The sequence below is a fragment of the Diadema setosum genome, chromosome 10, assembly GCF_964275005.1.
Source record: "Diadema setosum chromosome 10, eeDiaSeto1, whole genome shotgun sequence".
Classification (NCBI taxonomy): Eukaryota; Metazoa; Echinodermata; class Echinoidea; order Diadematoida; family Diadematidae; genus Diadema; species Diadema setosum.
Window position 1 is genome coordinate 4,776,365 of NC_092694.1, and position 21,432 is coordinate 4,797,796.

Below are 21,432 nucleotides of genomic sequence, written 5' to 3' on the forward strand. Positions count from 1 at the left end.
TATAATATGCTTATTTTCGGATGCAGTGGCTATATAAATTATTTAAACGTTTAGAAATCTGGGGTTTTACTCCATTTCTTTCGTAAGTTCATAAGTCAAAATGATTTTGCTATCATTGAGTTGCAAGGATTTCAGCCAAACGCCACTGGTTGTACAATCCATTTCTCAATTCATGCCGAAAAATATATATATTTTTCTTTCAAATTACAGTGTAGTAGAAAACGCTACAAATTTGCGAAGCGGTCATTCAATTCTGCGAAAGACGGAGATGTGATTATGGAGCGCTTCAATTGTAGCACTCGACTTTTTGGGAGTAAGGTATTTCGAGCAATAAAAGTACGAAATGCTCTTCTCTTTATTTGATGTAATTAATGTTTTAATGCTATCACCAAAGTGGTTTAAGCTCTTATTGTGCATGTGTCTTCTCTCTATCTACCTCTGCATTTAGGTACATACTTTCAATCGAATTAAAGACTTTATGAGATCGCGTTGCAGCATTTTCATATTCATAAACGATTGCAGTAAATGCTCGTTTGCTTTATGCATTATGCACATTGAATGAGAAAAGTACTTTATTTTCCGTCTTTTATCGGGGGATGATTGGTATACACAATGAAATAAATATTAATTTACACTCTTGACAGAAGAGAAGATCATTTCAGGGGAATTAGCCCTCTGCTATGAGAGATCGAAGAATGTCGGGAGAAATGGTGTAATTTCAACAAACATGTTGTCTTTTCCTTATTTCTTGAAGTGATGTAACGATGTTAGGCCTTCAAGCCTGTGTGGCATGTGCTCGCCATTTTTTCCATGGTCATGACGACTTCTTCAGCTTCCAGGTGGCCAACCTTTTGTTGCTAAATTGAATGAACTTTCCGACGAACTCGGAAATGCTACCTGCGACTCTGTTTGAAAAAAAAAAAAAAAAAAAACTCTCTCACATAGAGACGAATGTGAGTTCTCGATTGGCATTCTAAATTGAAGTGTGTTCATGCTACATTTTTGAAGTGATAGGACATAGCGAAAGGAAAACAAAGCTGAATGATCATCTTCATGGAACTATATTTTTTGTTACCGATTATGAATTACCTAACTATGAATTGAAAGACAAACATACGCAAAAAAACGACTGCAAAATCTTCGCATAATGCACCATTTTGTAAACTCAAGTTTGCCATTTTGCTTTTCCTTTATGATACATTATTTGCTTCGATTAGTGCTCCTTCATTCTATCTCATTACATTTCATCACTTTCCTTTCCAGCTATCCACTACATCCCGTCTACAAACGTATAGATTGGTTATTATATCATTGATGGTGGCGGTCACTTCTCCAATATATTTTGCCCGTTATATATATATATATGTATATGTATATATATATATATATATATATATATATATATATATATATATATAATCTAAAAAGATGTTACCATAACACAGACAGGCAAACCTAGCCGTGTGTAACATTACATTCCGATTACAAAAGTGTGATCGGATTACCATCCGCCAAACAAAATTTAGAAGACCACCATATTTCTCCCCCCCCCCTTTCCATCTCTCTCCCTCTCTTTCCCGTAATCCAATTCTTCATTATCATCTACAAATATGTGGATTGAATATTATCATTGATGGTGACGATCACTTCTCGAAGATATTTTGCCTGTATTATGAATATATATATATATATATATATATATATATATATATATATACACTCTAAAAACGCAAATGTTGAATCAACATTTAAAAGGGCCGAGGAGTGACAGCATTTTTTGAAGTGTTGCATCCAACTTTTAAAATAACATTTTAAATGTTGAATCTAGCAGGAAAACCAACGCTTTGAAAATGTTGTCACTCCTCGGCCCTTTTAAATGCTATTTCAACATTTGTGTTTTTAGAGTGTATATATATATATATATATATACAATCTAAAAAGATGTTACCATAGCACATATTTTATAGGCAAACCAAGCTGTGTATAATATTACATTTCGTTTGCAAAAGAGTGCTCGGATTACATCCATCAAACATAATTTAGAAGACCAGCCTATTTTTTTCTCTCTATCTCTCAATCTTTCTTCTTATCGCATAGACTCCAATGTTTCGCCTGAAGACCGGAAGACCTCATAAATGTTATATCAAATATACATATTCATCAAAACAATCAGCTTTCCTGTTAGTGATTACTTTTTATCATATGATGAATAACTTATGTCTTATCACTTTGTGAAATCTTATTTCATGTGATTCGTAATGAGCAATATCTTCCCCGCAGTACGATAGAGTTATAAGTCAATCGTAAGATTGCACTAGTGAAATTGGCAGCATTTAAACCCCAACAGTAAAATCACAAATGCGCTCGTTGATATCTTTTATTTATCCCAGGGAAACCTAAGTTATATCTGTAGACAGTCATGATGGATAATTCAGAAAGCAAACTTCTTTATAGACACAAATTTCAGTGTGGCAGGTACCGCAAGAGCATGGAATTTCAGATTTAGTCATCATTAGTTGTCAAAAACAGCCAGAAATATGCAGTGATTTATTTGAATATTGAAGATCCCATCAGGCTCTTGTCAATATTATGAAAAAAAAAATAATTGCTGAAACAAAACCAAGAAACAAACTCAAATGAAAAATTGGTCTGCAAAACTCAACTTTGATGATGCTTGAAGTTTTTTTTTTCTGTCATACTTATGAATGACAGCCTGATTATGCTATAAGATCGTTCAAAAAATCTACTCCGCCAACGAACCAAATAGAGGATTTGCTGTATAATATTCATACAACGCAAGAGCCGATATTGTCACTATGGGGTCCTATATATTCATCATGGTAAAACACAGCCTAACATATGTGCGTGTTTAGGCAAGAATACTTTGAATAGACCAGGTGGCCAGAGTATCAGGTTACATTGTACCTCCTTGAATAGACAGGATGTTGATACAAAAACATTCCTAAGACGCACTCGTAGACGCCATCTGAAAAGTCGGGGATTATGAGCATAATAGAGAAGTTCAAAGGCCGATTACAGACAGTCTCTTTATTCTGCCCCGGTCCATAAAATGCATTATAGTGATGTGCTTCGTATGTATTACGTAACCACTTTTACGGACCCCAATGATTCTATGGTTGTTCGGAAGCGAATGTGCAAGTTATCATGTGGTTGTAGCCAACATATATGTATAGAATTTAAACTTCGACAACGAAATACGCTGCAATAAAGCGAGTAAACAAGACATATGGCATTTTTCTTTCTCTCATACGCTTAGCATTCGCCAAAAAAATTGTAGATATAATCATGATGTTCGGTATTTGATGTTTGCAGCATTTCAAAGAAGCAGTCAAAATAAAATAATACCCCATATTTCGATGATACCGACGATGGTGATGTCGACTGTTTAGTTTTTTTTTGTTGTTGTTGTTGTTCTAGTTCTGTATGAATTCCTCATAATAATATATGCTAATATTCGGCTATAGTCGCTCTGTCAATTACTAATACATTTAGAAGTCTGAGGTGTTTTCAATCCACTTCTTTCGTAAGTTCACGAGTCATTTTTTTTTCAATCATTGAGTTCAATCCATTTATAATCAATCAAATATGACAACTTATACCGAAAAAAAAAACACGATTTTTCTTTTTTTTTTCTTTGTAGAAAGCGCTCCAAATTTGCGAAGTGGTGATTCAATTTTGCGAGAGACGGAGATGTGATAACAACATCGCTTCAATTGAACACTTTGTTTAGGAGCAAGGTATTTCGGGCAATAAAAACATGAAATTAATGTTCTTGTCTTATCTCATGTTTATCGATGTAATCAAATTTTTTTCATGTTGCTATTGAAGTAATTTATGCACTTATCGTGCCTGTGTATTTTTTTATGTCTACGTATATCTCTGCATTTAGGTATGCCTACATTCATTCATTCCATTAGACTTCGTGAAATCGCATTGAAGCATTTTCATATTCATAAACGATTGCAGCAAATGCTCGTTTCCTTTATACATTATGCTTATTGAATGAGATTGTTAGTACTTCATTTTTGTTTTTGTCTTTTATCGGGGGATGACTGGTATACACAATAAAAAAAATATTGATTTACACTCATGACATAAGAGAAGATCATTTCAGCAAAATTAGCCGTCTGTTATGAGATATCAAAGAATGCCGGGAGAAATGTCGTTTATTTGAAAAAAAAAATATCTTCTTTTCCTTATTTTCTGAAGTGATGTAATAATTTTAGGCCTTCAAGCCTTTGTGGCTTGTGCTTGCCATACTTCCATGATCATGTCGGCTTCTTCTAGAGCTGCCGGATGGCCAACCTTTTTTGTTGCTAAATTGAATGAATTTCTCCGTCGAACTCGGGAATGCTCACCTGCGACCCTGTTTGAGAAGACGCTCTCTCATATTGAGACGAATTTGAATTCTCAATGGACATTCTAATTTGAATTGTGTTAAGGCTACGTAATTTGAAGTGATAGGATATAGTGAAAGGAAACTGAGATTGAATGAACATCTTCATTGCGCGATCTTTTTTTTAGGCGATTTTGAATTACCTAACTGTGAAATTAGAAGACAAACGTACACACACACACACACACACACACACACACACACACACACACACACAAATGGCTGCAAAATGTTTGCATAATGTTGAACCATTTTGAACACTCGAATACGCCGTTTGGTTTTGCTCTTCCTTTGTAATACATTTGCCTCGATTAGTGCTGCTTCGATTTATCTTATTGCATCTCGTTACTTTCCTTTCCAGCTATCCACTTCTTCATTCCCATCATCTACAATTAATCGTTTAGATTGAATATCCCCATTGATGGTGGCGATCACCTTTCCAAGATACTTTGCCCGTATTATTATATATAATCTCATAAGATATCACCATAACACAGATTATAGGCAAACCTAGCCGTGTGTAATATTTCATTTCGTTTGCAAAAGTGTGTTCAGATTACCGTCCATGGAACTAAATTTAGAAGACCAGCCTATTTTTTATCTCTTTATCTCTCAATCTTTCTTCTTATCGCATAGACTCCGATGTTTCGTTTGCAGACCGGAAGAGCTCATAAATGCTCCATCAACTGACTTGAATAGGTGTTGTGTATATATATATATATATATATATATATATATATAATCTATCCCGTTTGCTGATGATTATCATATCACTGTGTGACATTCACTTTCAAGTGATGTGCAGTGAACAATACCTTCCCGCCATTACGGTAGAGTTGTAAGGGAATCATGATTGCACATAAGATTTGCAACATAAAACCCGACAGTAAACTTATAAATGCGTTCGTTGATCTCCTTTATTCATCTCATGGAAACCTAAGTCATATAATTATGGTCGAAATCTGGAGGCAGTCATGATGGATAATTTCACAGAGCAAACGTTTTTATACAAAAATGCATGGAGTTCGCAGGTTTAGTCACCATTAGCTGTCAAAGATTTCAAGAAAGACGCAACGATTTATCTGAATATTGAACATCCCATCAGGCTCTTGTCAACATTATGAAAATTGTTGAAACAAAACCAAGAAACCGTACTCAAATGGAAGATTGGTTTGAGAGACTCAACTTCGATGTTGCTTGAAGCTTTTTTTTTTTCTCTCTCTCATACTTATGAATGACAGCGTGATTATGTTATAAGATCGTTCAAAAAATCTACTCCGCCAACGAACCAAATAGAGGATACTGTGTAATAGTCATCATTTTCATACAATGCAAGAGCCGATATTGCCACTATGGGTCTTACAATTATATTCATCATGGTGAAACACAGCGTAACATGTGCGCGTGTTATAGGCAAGAACACTTTGAATAGACCAGGTGGCCAGAGTATCAGGTTACATTGTACCTCCTTGAATAGACAGGATGTTGATGCAAAAACATTCCTAAGACGCACTCGTAGACGCCATCTGAAAAGTCGGGGATTATGAGCATAATAGAGAAGTTCAAAGACCGATTACAGACAGTCTCTTTATTCTGCACCGGTCCATAGAATGCATTATAATGATGTGCTTCGTATGTATTACGTAACCGCTTTTATGGACCCCAATGATTTTATAGTTGTTGGGAATCCAATGCGCAAGTTCTCATGTACTTGTTATGAACATGTATTACAGAATTTAAACTTCGACAATGACATACGCTGCAATAAAGCGAGAAACAAGACATAGGCAGAAGTTTTCTTTTTTTTCTCTCTCTCTCTCTCTCATACCCTTAGAATTCACAAATAAAAATTATGATGTTCAGTATTTGATGTTTGCAGCATTTCAAAGGGGCAGTCAAAATAAAATTACATCCCATATTACGACGATACCGACATTGGTGATGTCGACTGTTTAGTCTTTTTTGGTTCTAGTTTTGTATGAATTCTTCATAATAATATACTAATTTTCGGCTATAGTCGCTCTGTCAATTATTTATACGTTTAGAAGTCTGGGTTTTTCAGTCCATCTCTTTCGGAAGTTCACAAGTCGAATGATTTCGCGATCATTGAGTTATAATGGTTTTAGCACCACACTACCGTTTTGTAGCTCAATCGATTTATAATCAGTAGAATATGGTAACTCATGCCTAAAAAAAAAATAAACTTTTTTTATGTAAATTTGTAGAAAGCACTCCAAATTTGCGAAATGATGATTCAGTTTTGCGAGAGACGGAGATGTGATAACCCGTCGCTTCAATTGAACGCTCTACTTTGTTTAGGAGCAAGGAATTTCGAGCAATAAAAGCATGAAATGTTCTTGTCCATCTCATATATTGATGTGATCAAATGTTTTCATGCTACTATTGAAGTGGTTTATGCACTTATCGTGGCTGCGTATTTTTTTTAATAATAATTGCATTATACATCTCTGTATTTAGGTAGACCTACTTGCATTCATTCGTTTAGACTTCGTGAAATCGCATTGAAGCATTTTCATATTCATAAACGATTGCAGCAATTGCTCGTTTCCTTTATACATTATGCTTATTGAATGAGAATAGTACTTCATTTTCTGTTTTTTATCGGGCGATGACTGGTATACACAATAAAACAAAATAATATTGATTTACACTCATGACATAAGAGAAGATCATTTCAGCAATATTAACCGTCTGTTATGAGAGATCGAAGAATGTCGGGAGAAATGTCGTTTATTTCAACAAACATATCATCTTTTCGTTTTTTTTCTGAAGTGATGTAATGATTTTAGACCTTCAAGCTTGTGTGATATGTGCTCGCCGTTCTCCCATGGTCATGTCGTCTTCTTCTGTCAGCTGCCGGGTGGTCAACCTTTTTGTTTCTAATATGAATGAACTTCTCCGACGAACTCGGAAATGCTCACCTGCGACCCTGTCTGAAAAGACACTCTCTCACATTGATGCGAATCTGAATTCTCGCGGGGAATTCTAATTTGAATTGTGCTAATGCTACATTTTTTGAAGTGATAGGACATAGTGAAAGGCAAACGAGGTTGAATGAACATCCTCATGGCGCTATCTTTTTTTCTTCTTTTTTTGTTGGCTATTTTGAATTACGTAACTACGAAATTGGAAGGCAAACATACACAAAAAATGACTGCAAAATCTTTGCATATTGTTGTACCCTTTTGCCCTTTTTTGCCGTTTTGCTCTTCCTTTGTAATACATTTGTCTCAATTAGTGCTCCTTCATTTTATCTCATTACATCTCATCACTTTCCTTTCCAGTTATCCCCTTCTTCATTCCCATGTACAAACGTGTAGATTGAATATTATCATTGATGGTGATGATCTCTTCTCTAAGATACTCTGCCCATAAAATTTATATATGTTGATATATATATATATATATATATATATATATATATATATATATATATATATATATCTATATACATGTGTATTATATAAAACGTAGAAAGATATTACCAAAACACAGGTTGTAGGCAAACCTCATCTTGTATAATTTTACATTACGTTTGAAAAATCTTTTCAGATTATCTACCGTCAATCAAACAAAATTTAGATGACCAGCCTATTTTTCTCTCCTTTTTTTCTTCTCATCGTATAGACTCCCCTGTTTCATCTGAAGAGCTCATACATGTTCTGTCAACTGGCTTAAACAGGACCGGTGTTTTATTCTTAGTTTTTTTTTTTTTTTTCTATGTAAGAAATAACGATACTCATTTAGGTTGGTGATTACTTTTTATAATAATTAAATATATGTTTGTATCACTGTGTGAAATATCATTTCACTTGATACATAGTGAATAATAATTATCTTCCCGACATTACGTCGAAGTTGTAAAGGAATTGTAAGATCGCACAGAAAAATAGCAGCATCAAACCCCGATAATAAACTCACAAATCCACTCGGTGATATCTTGTATGCATCCAATGAAAACCTATTATAAGTCGCATGATCGAAATTTGTAGGTAGTCACGATTGATAATTTCAGGAAGCAAACTTCTTTATACAGAATTCTTCAGGGGATGGCAGGTATCGCGCAAGCGTGGATTATGCATTTTTATTCGTCTCAAAGAAAGTTAGAAAGATGCAAAGATTTGTTTGAATATTGAACATATTCCAGGCTCTTGTCAATCTTATGGGAATTACTGAAACAGAACCAAGAAATAAACTCAAGTGGACGTTATCCTATTGCGAAATTCGACTTTAATAAATCAGTATCACCAATTCTACTTGTAATATTACATCGTTGATGGTTTGCCTAGTGTTGAAATAAAGCCACGTGCTTCTGTTACAGACACGCGAGCTTTGTATTTGGATACATGTAGCGGGGACAAACAAGGTGTAACAAATTTTCAAATGTTGTATACAATTAATAAACTTCCTTCTGTTTCCAAAATTCATTGACTAGCTATGGTAAGGAATTTTGTGAACAACGGGAAGTCAAGAGTGGGTTCGTGTGCCTTTGATATCGCCACAATACGAGATTTACTTGGCGTGTCTTACAGTCGTGTAAATGGAAATACGCAAGCCTGTATACAATCCTCCGATCGATCGCTTTTCATTGAAAGACTTTGAAGGCTTGTGATCAACGGATTACAGTTTCCATAAAAGATTGCCTCCATGAATCAGTAAATTCAAGACAATTCTATCACGTAATACTTCGTACAAGCTTCAGAGGGTTGCATATTCCTCGTGCTTTAGGCAGGAGCTTCACACAGGTGGAAGATTCAAAGTCTATTGTCATGATAATGAGTTTGAGTCTTCGAGTGTATATAAAGGAGGTGGATATTCCACGCCTCTCATCCTTTTCTTGTGTGAACGGCAGGAGGTTACGTCTTCGATCTTATCATACGCAGTTTCTCAACTTTGGATATGTCGGAAGTCGGGGGACAGTCGACGGGCCCAGTCCCGTCCACAGCTGCTGTGCCGTCGATGGCGGATTTCGAACTGTTAAAAACGCAATTGGCAGCTTTAATGGAGAACCAACCATCTGACGCTCAACATCCCGCCGGGCAGCATGCGAAGCATGTGCCCCAAACTGCCGGCGGGCATCCTCGGCGTAGCCGGGATGATGAAGATGACTTGTTAAGCATCTTTGCGGAGTCGTCTGTTGTATCAGGCGTGTCGTCCCCCAGCCGTCAGGTCAGCTATGACCCAGAAGCGGACCTTGAGATTTTCTCCGCTGCACAAGTGAACAAAAACACTGGCTTTGACTCTGACGACGAATTATATGGTCATGGCCCCGAGGTGCTTGGAAAGCCCGTTTTCGACGCACTTTCTACCCGGCTAACAAAAGCCGTGACCATGCCACCAAAGACTGAGTGTCTTGAAAAACTGGATAAGCAATATCTGACGCCTGCAAACGCCCCGGCGCTGTGTGCCCCCCGTGTCGATGAACAGCTATGGGCGTCCATTCCTACCAGAGCTAGAGCGGCCGACTCTCGAGCCCAAAAACTTCAAAAAGCCGTAGTGCGAGGAATGATCCCTTACGCCCATATCCTGGCAGAACTTCATGATGCTGCCGACGACAAGAGGGCAGTTGATGTGAGCCGCGTCAAACGATTGGCGCTGGATGGGATAACGCTGGCGGGACACGCCACGTATGAAATCTCGATGAAGCGTCGAGAAGATTTAAAGCCATCTTTCAACCCAAAGTATCGGGGAATTTGCAGCCGAACCGTGCCAGTGGGTCAGACACTTTTCGGTGGTGACCTTTCGGCGACCTTGAAATCAGTGGGAGATACCTATTTGGTGGGGCAGAAGATCGCCCCGTCAGTAGGTAGATACCGCCGCCGTTTCGGCAACCTCACGAGTGGCAGACGTCCGGCGTTTCGCCCGTATGACAACTACCGCGATACGCGGTCAGGCAACCGTCACGGACCTCCACAGAGATCGTTCCGGCCTGCCACGATCTCTCGTCCTCCCCCTCCGAGATTTCGGGAGACTGCTGGCCAGCAGCGAAATGCCCGTGACGACTCTTCAAAAAACTAGTAAGTTCAAAACATCAACAATTCCAGGCAGGAAGACTCAGGTTCTTCAGACAAGCTTGGTCGGCTATAACATCCAATCAGTGGGTAATTGATGCTATCACTGGCTACAAAATCAATTTTGATTCTACTCCCAAACAGTCACGAAGCTCCCTTTCTTTTCCTTTCTCCCACGAGGAGAAAGCTGCCATCGAAAAAGAAGTCAATTTGCTTTGCCAGAAAGGTGCAATTAGCGAAATTGCTAAGGGAGATGTTGCCTTCTTATCCACTATATTCACAGTTCCTAAAAAATCAGGAGATCTCCGACCAATTATCAATCTGAAGAACCTGAACGCCTTTGTAAAACATGAACATTTTAAAATGGAAACGTTCAGAGATGTTAAGGAACTGTTATCGCCATACGATTATTTAACGACAATTGATTTGAAAGACGCTTATTTCACAATTCCAATGGCTGATGAGCATCGAAAGTTTCTATGTTTTTCGTGGAATGGAAAATTCTACTGTTTCAATTGTTTACCTTTCGGCCTATGCTCGGCCCCACGAGTATTCACTAAAGTCATGAAACCTGTCATTTCGTCCCTTCGATGTAAGGGAATTCGTGCAGTTATTTATTTGGATGACATTCTCATTTTAGCACGTTCTCAAGAAGAGAGCGCACAAAATACTACATGTGCCGTCGAATTGTTGACAAACTTAGGGTTCCTAGTCAACTTCGAGAAATCAAGTACTACACCTAAGACGGCTTTGATTTATTTGGGTCTTCAGCTAAATTCGGTTGAAATGACAGTTAGTCTACCTCTCGAAAAAGTGGTGAAATTAAAGAGTTGCGGTCGAATTCTGTTATCGTCAAACCGAGTTACTATCAGGGACCTGGCAAAGTTTATTGGTTTGATTATTTCCACTTTTGATGCGATCCCTACGGGGCGGCTGCATTTTCGCACATTAGAATGGTTCAAGACAAAGGAGCTTAAGAAATCAAACGGAAATTTCAACACTCATGCCCAGCTGGGGAAAAAGGAGCTCCGGGAGATATCCTGGTGGGTTTCTCGGCCTATTGAAAGTTTTCAGACATGCTTAGTCTTGCCCGACATATCCATGACAGTGAGCACTGATGCAAGTAATTCAGGCTGGGGAGCCTTTTGTGAGAATGACGGCTCCTTTGTTCAAGCTAGGTGGTGGCAAGACGAATCACTTTTGCATATTAATGAACTTGAACTCCTCGCAGTGTATCGAGGAATCCAAGCGCTCTGTGATGTAATTACCAATACACACATTCACGTGAAATCAGATAGTAACACAACAGTGGTTTACGTGAACAAGATGGGAGGAAATACCCCAAACCTAGACTGCATCGCAAGGGATATTTGGTCGTGGTGCCTTAGTAGGAATGTTTGGCTCTCGGCCTCTTACATACCAGGCATTCATAACATTGAGGCCGACACTCTGTCTCGAAAGGACATGAACAAAGAACTTAGCCTTCGACCACATATTTTTGCGATGGTTCTGTCTAGGTCATTTACACCTGATGTTGATTTGTTCGCTAGTAGACACAATGCCAAATTGCAGATGTTCGTGTCATGGAAACGCGATCCACTTTCATGCGCTGTTAACGCATTTTCTTTATCATGGAGTTCGCTAACCCCATATCTATTTCCACCTATTTGCATTCTTTCTAGAGTCCTGCACAAGTTACATCAGGACAGCTGCCAGATGGCGCTGCTCATCGCTCCATTGTGGAGAGCCCAGCCCTGGTACCCCATCCTCCTCGAGTCATTAATAGCCCCGCCCATTCTCCTCCCACGGGGTTGTCTAGAGCCCCTCCCCACGACGTTGCCAGACATCAGGCTAGTCGCCTGGACCATCTCGGCGAACAGTGGGAAGCAGAAGGCTTTTCGGAGGACGCTAGACGTCTTCTCTCCCGCTCATGGAGGGAAAATACCAACAAACAGTACGAGTCTGCTTGGTCCCAGTGGCTACATTGGTGTAATAGACGATCGTTTGATCCGTTTAACCCAACTATAGTTCATGTTGTTAATTTTTTGTCTTCCCAAAGTTTGGGGAAGAGCTATTCTACAGTGAACTGTTATCGATCAGCGCTATCATCTGCGCTACCACCTATTAATGGTTATTCTGTTGGAAAGCATCCGCTTATCATACGATTGATGAATGGAATATTTAATGAGAAACCTCCGAAACCGAGGTACACGAGCACTTGGGAAGTTTCCAAGGTTTTGGACTATTTAAGTTCCTTAGATGTTAATGAAAATCTCGATTTACTCCAGTTGAGTGAAAAGCTTATTTCTCTTACTGCACTTGTTTCAGCTCAAAGAGTTCAGACGTTAGGTCTTCTTGATACATCGTACATGACTGTAAATGATGAATGTGCAAGTTTTCAAATTATGGGTTTGTTAAAGACAACGTCACCCAAGGCGAATATCGCTTCCCAGTCGGTTGAATTACCAGCTTACACTCCAAATGAAAAAAATTGCGTTTTGTCTACTCTAAAGGAATATCTCAAACGAACGGAAGTGGCTCGTCAGGCTAATAAGGAGACAAAGCTTTTTCTTTCGACGAGGAAGCCACACAACAAGGCGTCGAACGCCACAATAGCAAGATGGTTAAAGAATGTTCTAGTCAAAGCAAAGATAGATGCATCAATTTTCTCGGCCCACAGCTATCGTAGTGCGGCCAGTTCAGCTGCCTTTTGCCACGGTGTTTCGATCCATGAAATAATGGCTAGAGCAAACTGGTCAAACTCCAGAACCTTTAGGGAGTTCTACTTTAAGCCTTCTACAGAACAAAATTTTGCGTCCACTATCCTAAATCTTGGGACCTAGACGATCGTGAATGATGTTTGTGTATAAACTTGAATGTGGCGACATGTGTTTTGTTTAACATTGTATACAACAGTGCCTTCATGTATAACCTCTGACATATACAGCGACTTAATGTTATTACCAAGATTATTGTAACAGCCTTGTATTGCCGCTTTGCTATCCAACTTGTCAACTGATGTTATTATTTTTGGTCGTGGTTCTCACTGAACGAAGTGTGAGTATTAAAACTGCTCAGAAATACACATGAATGCTATTTTGCCATCTGTGTTTTCTTTCATAGTTGCCATTTGTACTGTATGACATACAAAACAGTTCCCGTGATGCTCTTTGAATTGTTATGCAACCCTCTGAAGCTTGTACGAAGTATTACGTGATAGAATTCCTAAATTATGCGAATAAATGAAGTATAATTGGAATTCTATCAGTAATAATGAAGTACAAGATGAGGAGGGTCCCGCCCACACGCTGCATACATACAGCATTGATAACAACAGGTCTTATTCCCTCCCCTTGTTCCGCACGGAAACTGTTTATCATTCTGATGAGATTGTGATTGATGAGTGATAATGGCATTTAAACGCAAGGCCCCTTTAGGGCGAACATAATACACAGTGCATGTGCCTGTTGAATTGAATGACTGTGGTGTCTTTGCTTTCACGTAGTCGTGATGTTGGAAAGGTCCTTTGTTCACACTTCGAAAGATGAGAGGCGTGGAATATCCACCTCCTTTATATACACTCGAAGACTCAAACTCATTATCATGACAATAGACTTTGAATCTTCCACCTGTGTGAAGCTCCTGCCTAAAGCACGAGGAATATGCAACCCTCCTCATCTTGTACTTCATTATTACTGATAGAATTCCAATTATACTTCATTTATTCGCATAATTTAGGAATTATATAGTAGAAATTTGCGACACCCTCGACATAGCCTGGTGCCCAATAATAAAAGACGCTATTCATTTGAGTTGACGAGGGAACGTAAATTGACGATCGTACAGTACGTGAAGTTCAAACCGCGCGCGCGAACCCAGATAGCGAAGGGAAGCGACATTATTATTCATGAGCGGTCGTTATTCATCCAATCAGAATGCAGATTCCTACACAGCATACACGGCAATTTGATGATTGGGTAAAGCGGGACCGTAAGTCACACCCCCTTAGTAACCCATGGTTCGGGCTCGATTTTGGAAAACCTGTCCGTCTGTGGGGGTGTTCGCTCGCCAAAGCAAACCGTCCTAAACGGGTTAAAGGTAGAAACTTCTTCTAGGGGAGTAGTATCAAATGTTATATTGCCTGGGAGGCAAAAGAATTCTAAAGAATTACTAAACAGCATAAATTTTGTTTATTGAATATTTAATGACAATTTATTTGCGTATATCCATTGCATGACCTTTTTCAGTTCTTCATCTACTGTTCTTGCTAAGATATTTGGGTCAGGGTGGGAAAAGAAAAGATTAGAGTCATCCGCGAATAATATGAATGATAGTTTCTCCGAGGATCTATGAAAATCATTGATATAAATAATGAATAACAATGGGCCTAGTAAGCTCCCTTGTGGAACACCACATGTAATCGTTTTATTTTGAGAGTCAAAGCCGTTGACATGTACAAATTGGGATCTATTTGATAGGTAACTCGTGAACCACTCCAAGGCCTTTCCACGTATGCCATAACGGGATAATTTGGCGAGAAGTATTCCATGGTTAATCGTGTCAAAGGCCTTGGAGAAGTCCAAGAAGATACCTATTGTGTGTGAAAATGTGTCGAGTGCGTGTGTGACTTTGTCGATGAGGGCGAGTAATGCGTGTGTTGTGCGTGTGTGTTTTCCCTGAATCCAAATTGAAAGTTTGAAAATAATGTCGCAGGTTTTAAGAAAACGTACTGTCCGGATGTAAACTATTTTTTCAAGAATCTTAAAAATAGAAGATAATAAAGATATGGGTCTATAATTATTGACATCATCCTTCTCCCCTTTCTTGTAAATGGGAATTACTTTCGCAATTTTCATGCTATTTGGCACATGGCCAGTTGTAAGCGATGAGTTGATAATGTGTACTAAGGGATCCACTATTTGGGGAATTATGTTTTTTATCAAGTGGTTGTCAATTCCGTCGTGGCCAGGACTTTTTCCTTCTTTCAAACTGGCAACGATCTTTGTTATCTCTTCTTTATATGTAGGGTCAAAGAATATAGTTTTGGAGTTAGGGGTATCTAAAAAATCACTAAAAGTTTTACTAGAAAGAGGAATATTTTGAGAAAGATTTTGTCCAATTGAAGAGAAGAAGCCATTGAAAATTTCAGCCATGCCGGCGGAAGTGTCGCTGGAGGCATTGCCCCATCGAACTTCAGAAATATTAGATGAATTGTTAATTGTATTCATAGCATTTTTTTTAATGTTTTCCATGTGTTTTAATATCATTTTCATATTTACTTATCTGATTTACGTAAAAATTTTTCTTCTGCGTACGTAATAATTTGGTGAGTGTGTTTTTATATGAAACATATATTTCTTTTTTTTTTCAGTAGGGTTGCATCTGTATTTATGAAATAAATTATATTTCCTATCTATAGATCGTAATATAGACTAGGTTGTCCACGGGAGTCTTAGAATTTGCTTATATCTGTCTTTTATGTTACGCTGGGGAATATGGTTATCGATTTCGGAGGTAATAATAGATGAAGTATAGTCATAAGTCAAGTTGGCATCGGTAGTGTTGTATACAAAAGACCAGTCAATTTCTTTTAGGCTGTTTTGGAGACTTGTAAGATTATCTGCAGTAATCTTACGTCGCTTATAATATTTATTTTGTTTAGTCAGTTTAATTGGAACCTGGGCAAATATAGGATAATGGTCAGTGATGTCTGAGAGGACGATACCAGACTCAGGAAGTGGAAGAACGTTACAAAAAATGTTGTCTATGAGGGTAGCCGATTGACTGGCGACACGGGTAGGCTTGGAAATTAATGGTAAAAACGAAGCAGACATTAATGTTTCTATAAATTCTTGTGGGTTGTTTTGGGAGTTACATTTCATGACATCAATATTAAAATCGCCCATCAAAAATGTATCTTTGTTAAGTATAATGGGATTTTGTACTAAATCCTGCAAAAATGTCAGAGAATCATTCGAATTCGACCGAGGGGGTCTGTAAATTACGCCAATCACAATGTTTTTTCCATGTGGATTTATCAATTCAATGAACAGGGATTCGAGTATATCGCTCATAACACTAATCTCCTCATGTATAATGTATTTACATTTTTTTCGAGATGTACAAACCAACTCCACCACCGACTTTGTTGTTTCTATTTCTACATACAAATGCGAATCCGGGTAATGAAAATAACTGACTGATATTGGAGTTCAACTATGTTTCTGTAAGCCCTATGATGGAGCAAAATTTTTGATCTGGGTTTTCTAGGAGTAAACGCAACTTGTCAAAGTTTCTGTTGATACTGCGTATGTTAAAGTGAGCTAACAAAAATGTTTCATCGACTGTATTCGTAATAGGATTTTTATATTGATTTTCAGTCAAATAAACACATGATGTACCTTGAGGCAAAATTATATTCAAATTCTTGTGCTGAGGTATTGTATTTATTGGATATGTAATCTTCATACGAACTGGAAATAATATTTGCATGATCAGATTCAGAGTGCCTTACTGTGTCATAAAATTCATCACTTTTCAAGGAATTGAAAACGAAATTTGTTGTGTTAGTCATGGTTATAATAAAACATTCAGGAGTTAATAGCTGGCTTCCCGCCTGGACCTAACTCAGCAGCTACGTGGGGGTATGCAGACCTAGAAGAAGAAAGGAAACCGAAATGCGTAAAGAGAAATATGAAACACACACAAAACAAGGAAACGAATATGAACACACATGAAACAAAATCAACATCGTTACGGATGGTGCACAAGGCCATGGCCAGCATCTGGGCATGTACATGTACTGAAAAAACAATGCAAAACGTTAGCAATGATACCAGAAGAAGCTCCCTGCTACACTATGGGTGTAATTAAGGAAATTCAATTATAATTGTGATTTACAAAATGATACAGTATTTATAGAAATTAGAATACAACTAAGAGACAGGTATTGTATAATCCAAAATAGTTTAAATGTGCTGTGGTGGCATATCATGTTGTTATGCACAGTTGACACAGTATTTTTGTAAAATAATATAAAAGTTATTTTAATGATTATTTTTGTTATCAAATCATGCACCAGATCAGCTAATTATGTATTCATGTCATAAATTAATGGTCTTCTGTCAAATGTATCATAACAATTCTGTGTCATCCTATTTAGCAGCCTGTTATCATAAATTGTATTAAATGTCAAGTCAATTCAACAAAGCGTTTTAGCTCAATCAATTAAATCAATAACATAATCATCTGGAAAACAAGAGTTTGAGAAAACAAAGGAAATAAAAAGAAATCACAACCCGTGCCCACTGCATAAACAGTACGTGTGGAAAGCTCGTGTTTGGTGAACAGAGGCAGTTTAGAAGCTGTGCACTGCCTTACCCCCTAGATGGCAGTAGACCAAGAGTGAGTTAGTCTGATAGCTCAGACCCTGCTCTTCAATTTGATGCCTTATGTGAGGAAGTTCAATTCAATTCAACTCAATCATAGTTTATTCAATCGTAAGTTGAATGAACAGTTATGATTTTAGACCTTTTTGAATTCCTCATTATTCTTATTTTTTGAAAACAGACTTTCAGGTCGAGAAACAATAAGAAACATAAGATTTCGATCAACTTTTGGAGCACTTGTAATAGGAATTTTGAAACGAAATTTTTTGGGCAGATCTATCAATAGTTGATGAAATGATTTCTATCAAAATCTAGAATTTGATATTTTGGTGATGTTAGGGCCCCATATTAGGGCATGTGGGAAAAAAACTACTTATCAGAAAACACTGACATTGGTATCAAACCATAGATATATAGTTTCCATTTTTTGAAGATGATTTATAAATAAAAGAAGCATAAATCAGCTTCATTGAATTCAACATTAATTTTTAAGTAATGGTTCAGATATTGTTCTATTTTCAAACCTCCGTACAAAACTTTAACTTTGCACAGCTGTCAACTGGTGTGTATGGGAGTGTGTGGGTAAGACAATGGCCAGGGTTTGGATGCTGAATTTTATTCACGACGAATTCTACTATCACAGCTAGTCTTTGTTCCTCCTGAAATGTAGTGTGTGCAATCGCATGGCAATATGTGCTTATTTTGTATTATATATTATATATATATATATATATATATATATATATTTTTTTTTTTTTTTTTTTTTTTTTTTTTTTTTTGGTCATGTGCATGCATTTTGCCCTTTACCATGAATTTAGACTAACGATGCACAGGGCAATCCACATGAATTATCAAGAAAGCATTCATGTGCCTTTTTTTGTTGTTGTCGCAGACCAGAATCCTAATCAGCAGAGCTCTGTAAAGGTGGTATTCATGCCAATTGTTCAGGGTCATTGTAAGCACACACTCACATACACATCATTAAATTTTGTAAAATTCATGAATTGCACAGAGGGTTAGAATTTAACAGAAATCTGGAACCTTCCTTCAAAATTAACCATGGATTGAGAGAAACTGATTTTTGCCTTCATAGTCAAATCACCTCCAACTAAGTTGTACACATTTCAGCCGTTACTCATATCAATGACAGTGTAATCTGATAAAGTGCGATGATTTAATTTTTGGGTAACTCCTAACTATGATTATGTTATAAATGCTTCTCTCTCTCTCTCTCTCTCTCTCTCTCTCTTGGCCTATATATATATATATATATATATATATATATATATATATATATATACATACATTTTAATAGGCCAAGAGAGAGAGAGAGAGAGAGAGAGAGAGAGAGAGAGAGAGAAGCATTTTCACAAGCTATTTATACGACAGAGATCCCAAGTAATGTTTTCATGTTTGAAGGAAGCTGGGAAAACATCACTGAATAATATAATTATAATCGTTATATCATTTTACTGTTTATATACTCTCAGCTAAATAAGAAAATAAACACTTTTTTCGAGTTCCTATTTCTCATAGAATATTTTGCTAAAAATCTCTCTTTTATATACCATATCAAATCATATCTAATTGGCTGTCAACTTTGTAGCCTTATGAAAAGGTAAATTTTATGGATGAGTGAACATATTCATTTTCGTCCTCCAATGCACAAAAATGAAAATTGCAGAAATTGACATGTTGGAATTAATATGCAAATGCTCGTCAAGATGAAATGATAACAAAAGACCAATTTAACGCAATTACAGACATGAATGAAATAGCAGAGATAAATTTTCGATCCCTCGTTTGTCTTTATATTCTCAAACAAAAACATAGTGGGGATATTGAAGGGAATATGATAATTTTCTGTGAACTCAAAGTTTAAATGACACAGGCAGTGAGCCGAAAAGGTGATGAAATGGACGGATTATCTTTGTTTACTCTTTTAATTAAAGAATTAAAGAATTCATGAGACAAATTCTAGGACAAAATATTATTTCAAATTTTCTTAATTTGGAATATCATTTCAAATTTCTACCGTCTGTGTTACCATTGCTTCTCCTTTGTCTTTTGAATATGGATTTCACAGAAGTTTTTTTTTCTCATTTTCCTCCATAATCTTTTTTGCCTTTCTTTATCTTTGGAGGGTTGCAGAGGCATTACAGAGATCATAGGTTGATCTTTACAAATTAATTTGCAAAGATCACAGGTTGATCTTTGCAAATTAATTTGCATTTCTTATTGTGTTGAATCTGTCTCTTGTTTCATTGCTATATGGAAGAGCACGTTCGCTTGAATAACATCTTGTCCATTTTTACAATGTTTATTCTCGTGCCTGGGAAGAGAAAAACGAATGTGTTCACTCATGCGTAAAGCTTCCCTCTATATTGATCTACTAGGTTGATAGCCAATTACGTTACCTTTATGATGGTATATAAAACACTAACATTAGCGAAATGATCAATGAGATTGAAGAAGTGTTTACTTTCTATTTTTGGAGAGTATTATATATAATCATATATCATATTAACATGCTCTGCCATCCAGACATCAGGCACTCTATAGCCTTTAGAAGTATATATATATATATATAATAACTATTATACTGCGTATGTGTAAGCAGCCATGAGGGGTTATAAGCCCTTCCCTCTTAACTCCCCCTCTCATTTCTTTGCGTACATAATGACTCCCACAACCGAGGTTAATGGTTTTTTGTGTGTCCTCCAAGTATTCAATTCAATTCAATTCAAAGTTTATTTCATTTTTCGACAAAACATATGTTTCACTTCATTTAATAACAGAGAATAAGGTAAGTAAAACATAGTGAAATGAAAAGACAATAACAATTGAGAACCTACAGTAATCTTACATTGTATAGTAAAAAAGAAACAGAAGTGATCAAAGTGAGGTACATGTATACCGTTGCTTTAAGTGCGAAAAATGGCGGGACCCACTAAAAAGACAGAGCTTGTAGTATGTGGGCCCCTCTGGAGAAGAACATCGATGAAAAGATAAAGTGAATCATCGTAGATACAAAAAATAACAAAGTGGAAGAAGTCTGGAAGCCCACTGAAAATTAGATTAACAAATAAGTACATTTTCATAGACGCGAACAAACATGAAACAGGACTAGACAACAAGACAACTACTGAAGAAAAGATTGTACAGGACAAAACGGGATGGACAAGACTGACGAACTGAAGACAAAATAGCAGACAAGAACGCAAAACAGAAACAGAAACAGAAACAGGACAACAGAAACAACATAGACAGCGATCTTCGATCTTTGCAACTGAAGGAGAGACATTTTAGACGAAATGAGACTAAATCCATTTATATCTTTATCTCGTCTTTAAAAGCATATAAATTATGATATATACTACTACTTAAGGAGTATAGTGATTTTTATGAATGCAATAATAATGTAAATGATGATAAATAGGCCTACTATTATGGCTATTTCTATCGTCACGATTACCAACTATGTGCTGGCAACTAGGGGAGGTCCGTAATATACGACAGGAGTGTAAGATTTTTTATTATCACGTCATGTTGCGGAATACAGGAACTTTAGACGGGTGCATCCTCTTCCCCTCGC

General features: G+C 37.1%; 2 protein-coding genes across 2 annotated transcripts; both read left to right on the plus strand.

Moving 5' to 3' along the window:
• Nucleotides 1-9,370: 9,370 nt before the first annotated feature.
• On the plus strand, nt 9,371-12,262 carry LOC140234243 (uncharacterized). The gene is made up of 2 exons (XM_072314304.1): nt 9,371-10,455; nt 12,132-12,262. Coding segments are annotated over exons 1-2 (1,059 nt in total). The 5' UTR covers nt 9,371-9,397; the 3' UTR covers nt 12,133-12,262.
• On the plus strand, nt 12,135-13,794 carry LOC140234430 (uncharacterized; the record flags this gene model as incomplete). The annotated part of the gene is made up of 1 exon (XM_072314476.1): nt 12,135-13,794. A coding segment is annotated over one exon (1,158 nt), but the record flags the coding sequence as incomplete, so codon positions are not given.
• Nucleotides 13,795-21,432: the final 7,638 nt, after the last annotated feature.

What these genes read in the sequence shown, in the direction of transcription:
- LOC140234243 (XM_072314304.1), top strand. Translation starts at nt 9,398, where the DNA reads ATGGCGGATTTCGAACTGTTAAAAACGCAATTGGCAGCTTTAATGGAG.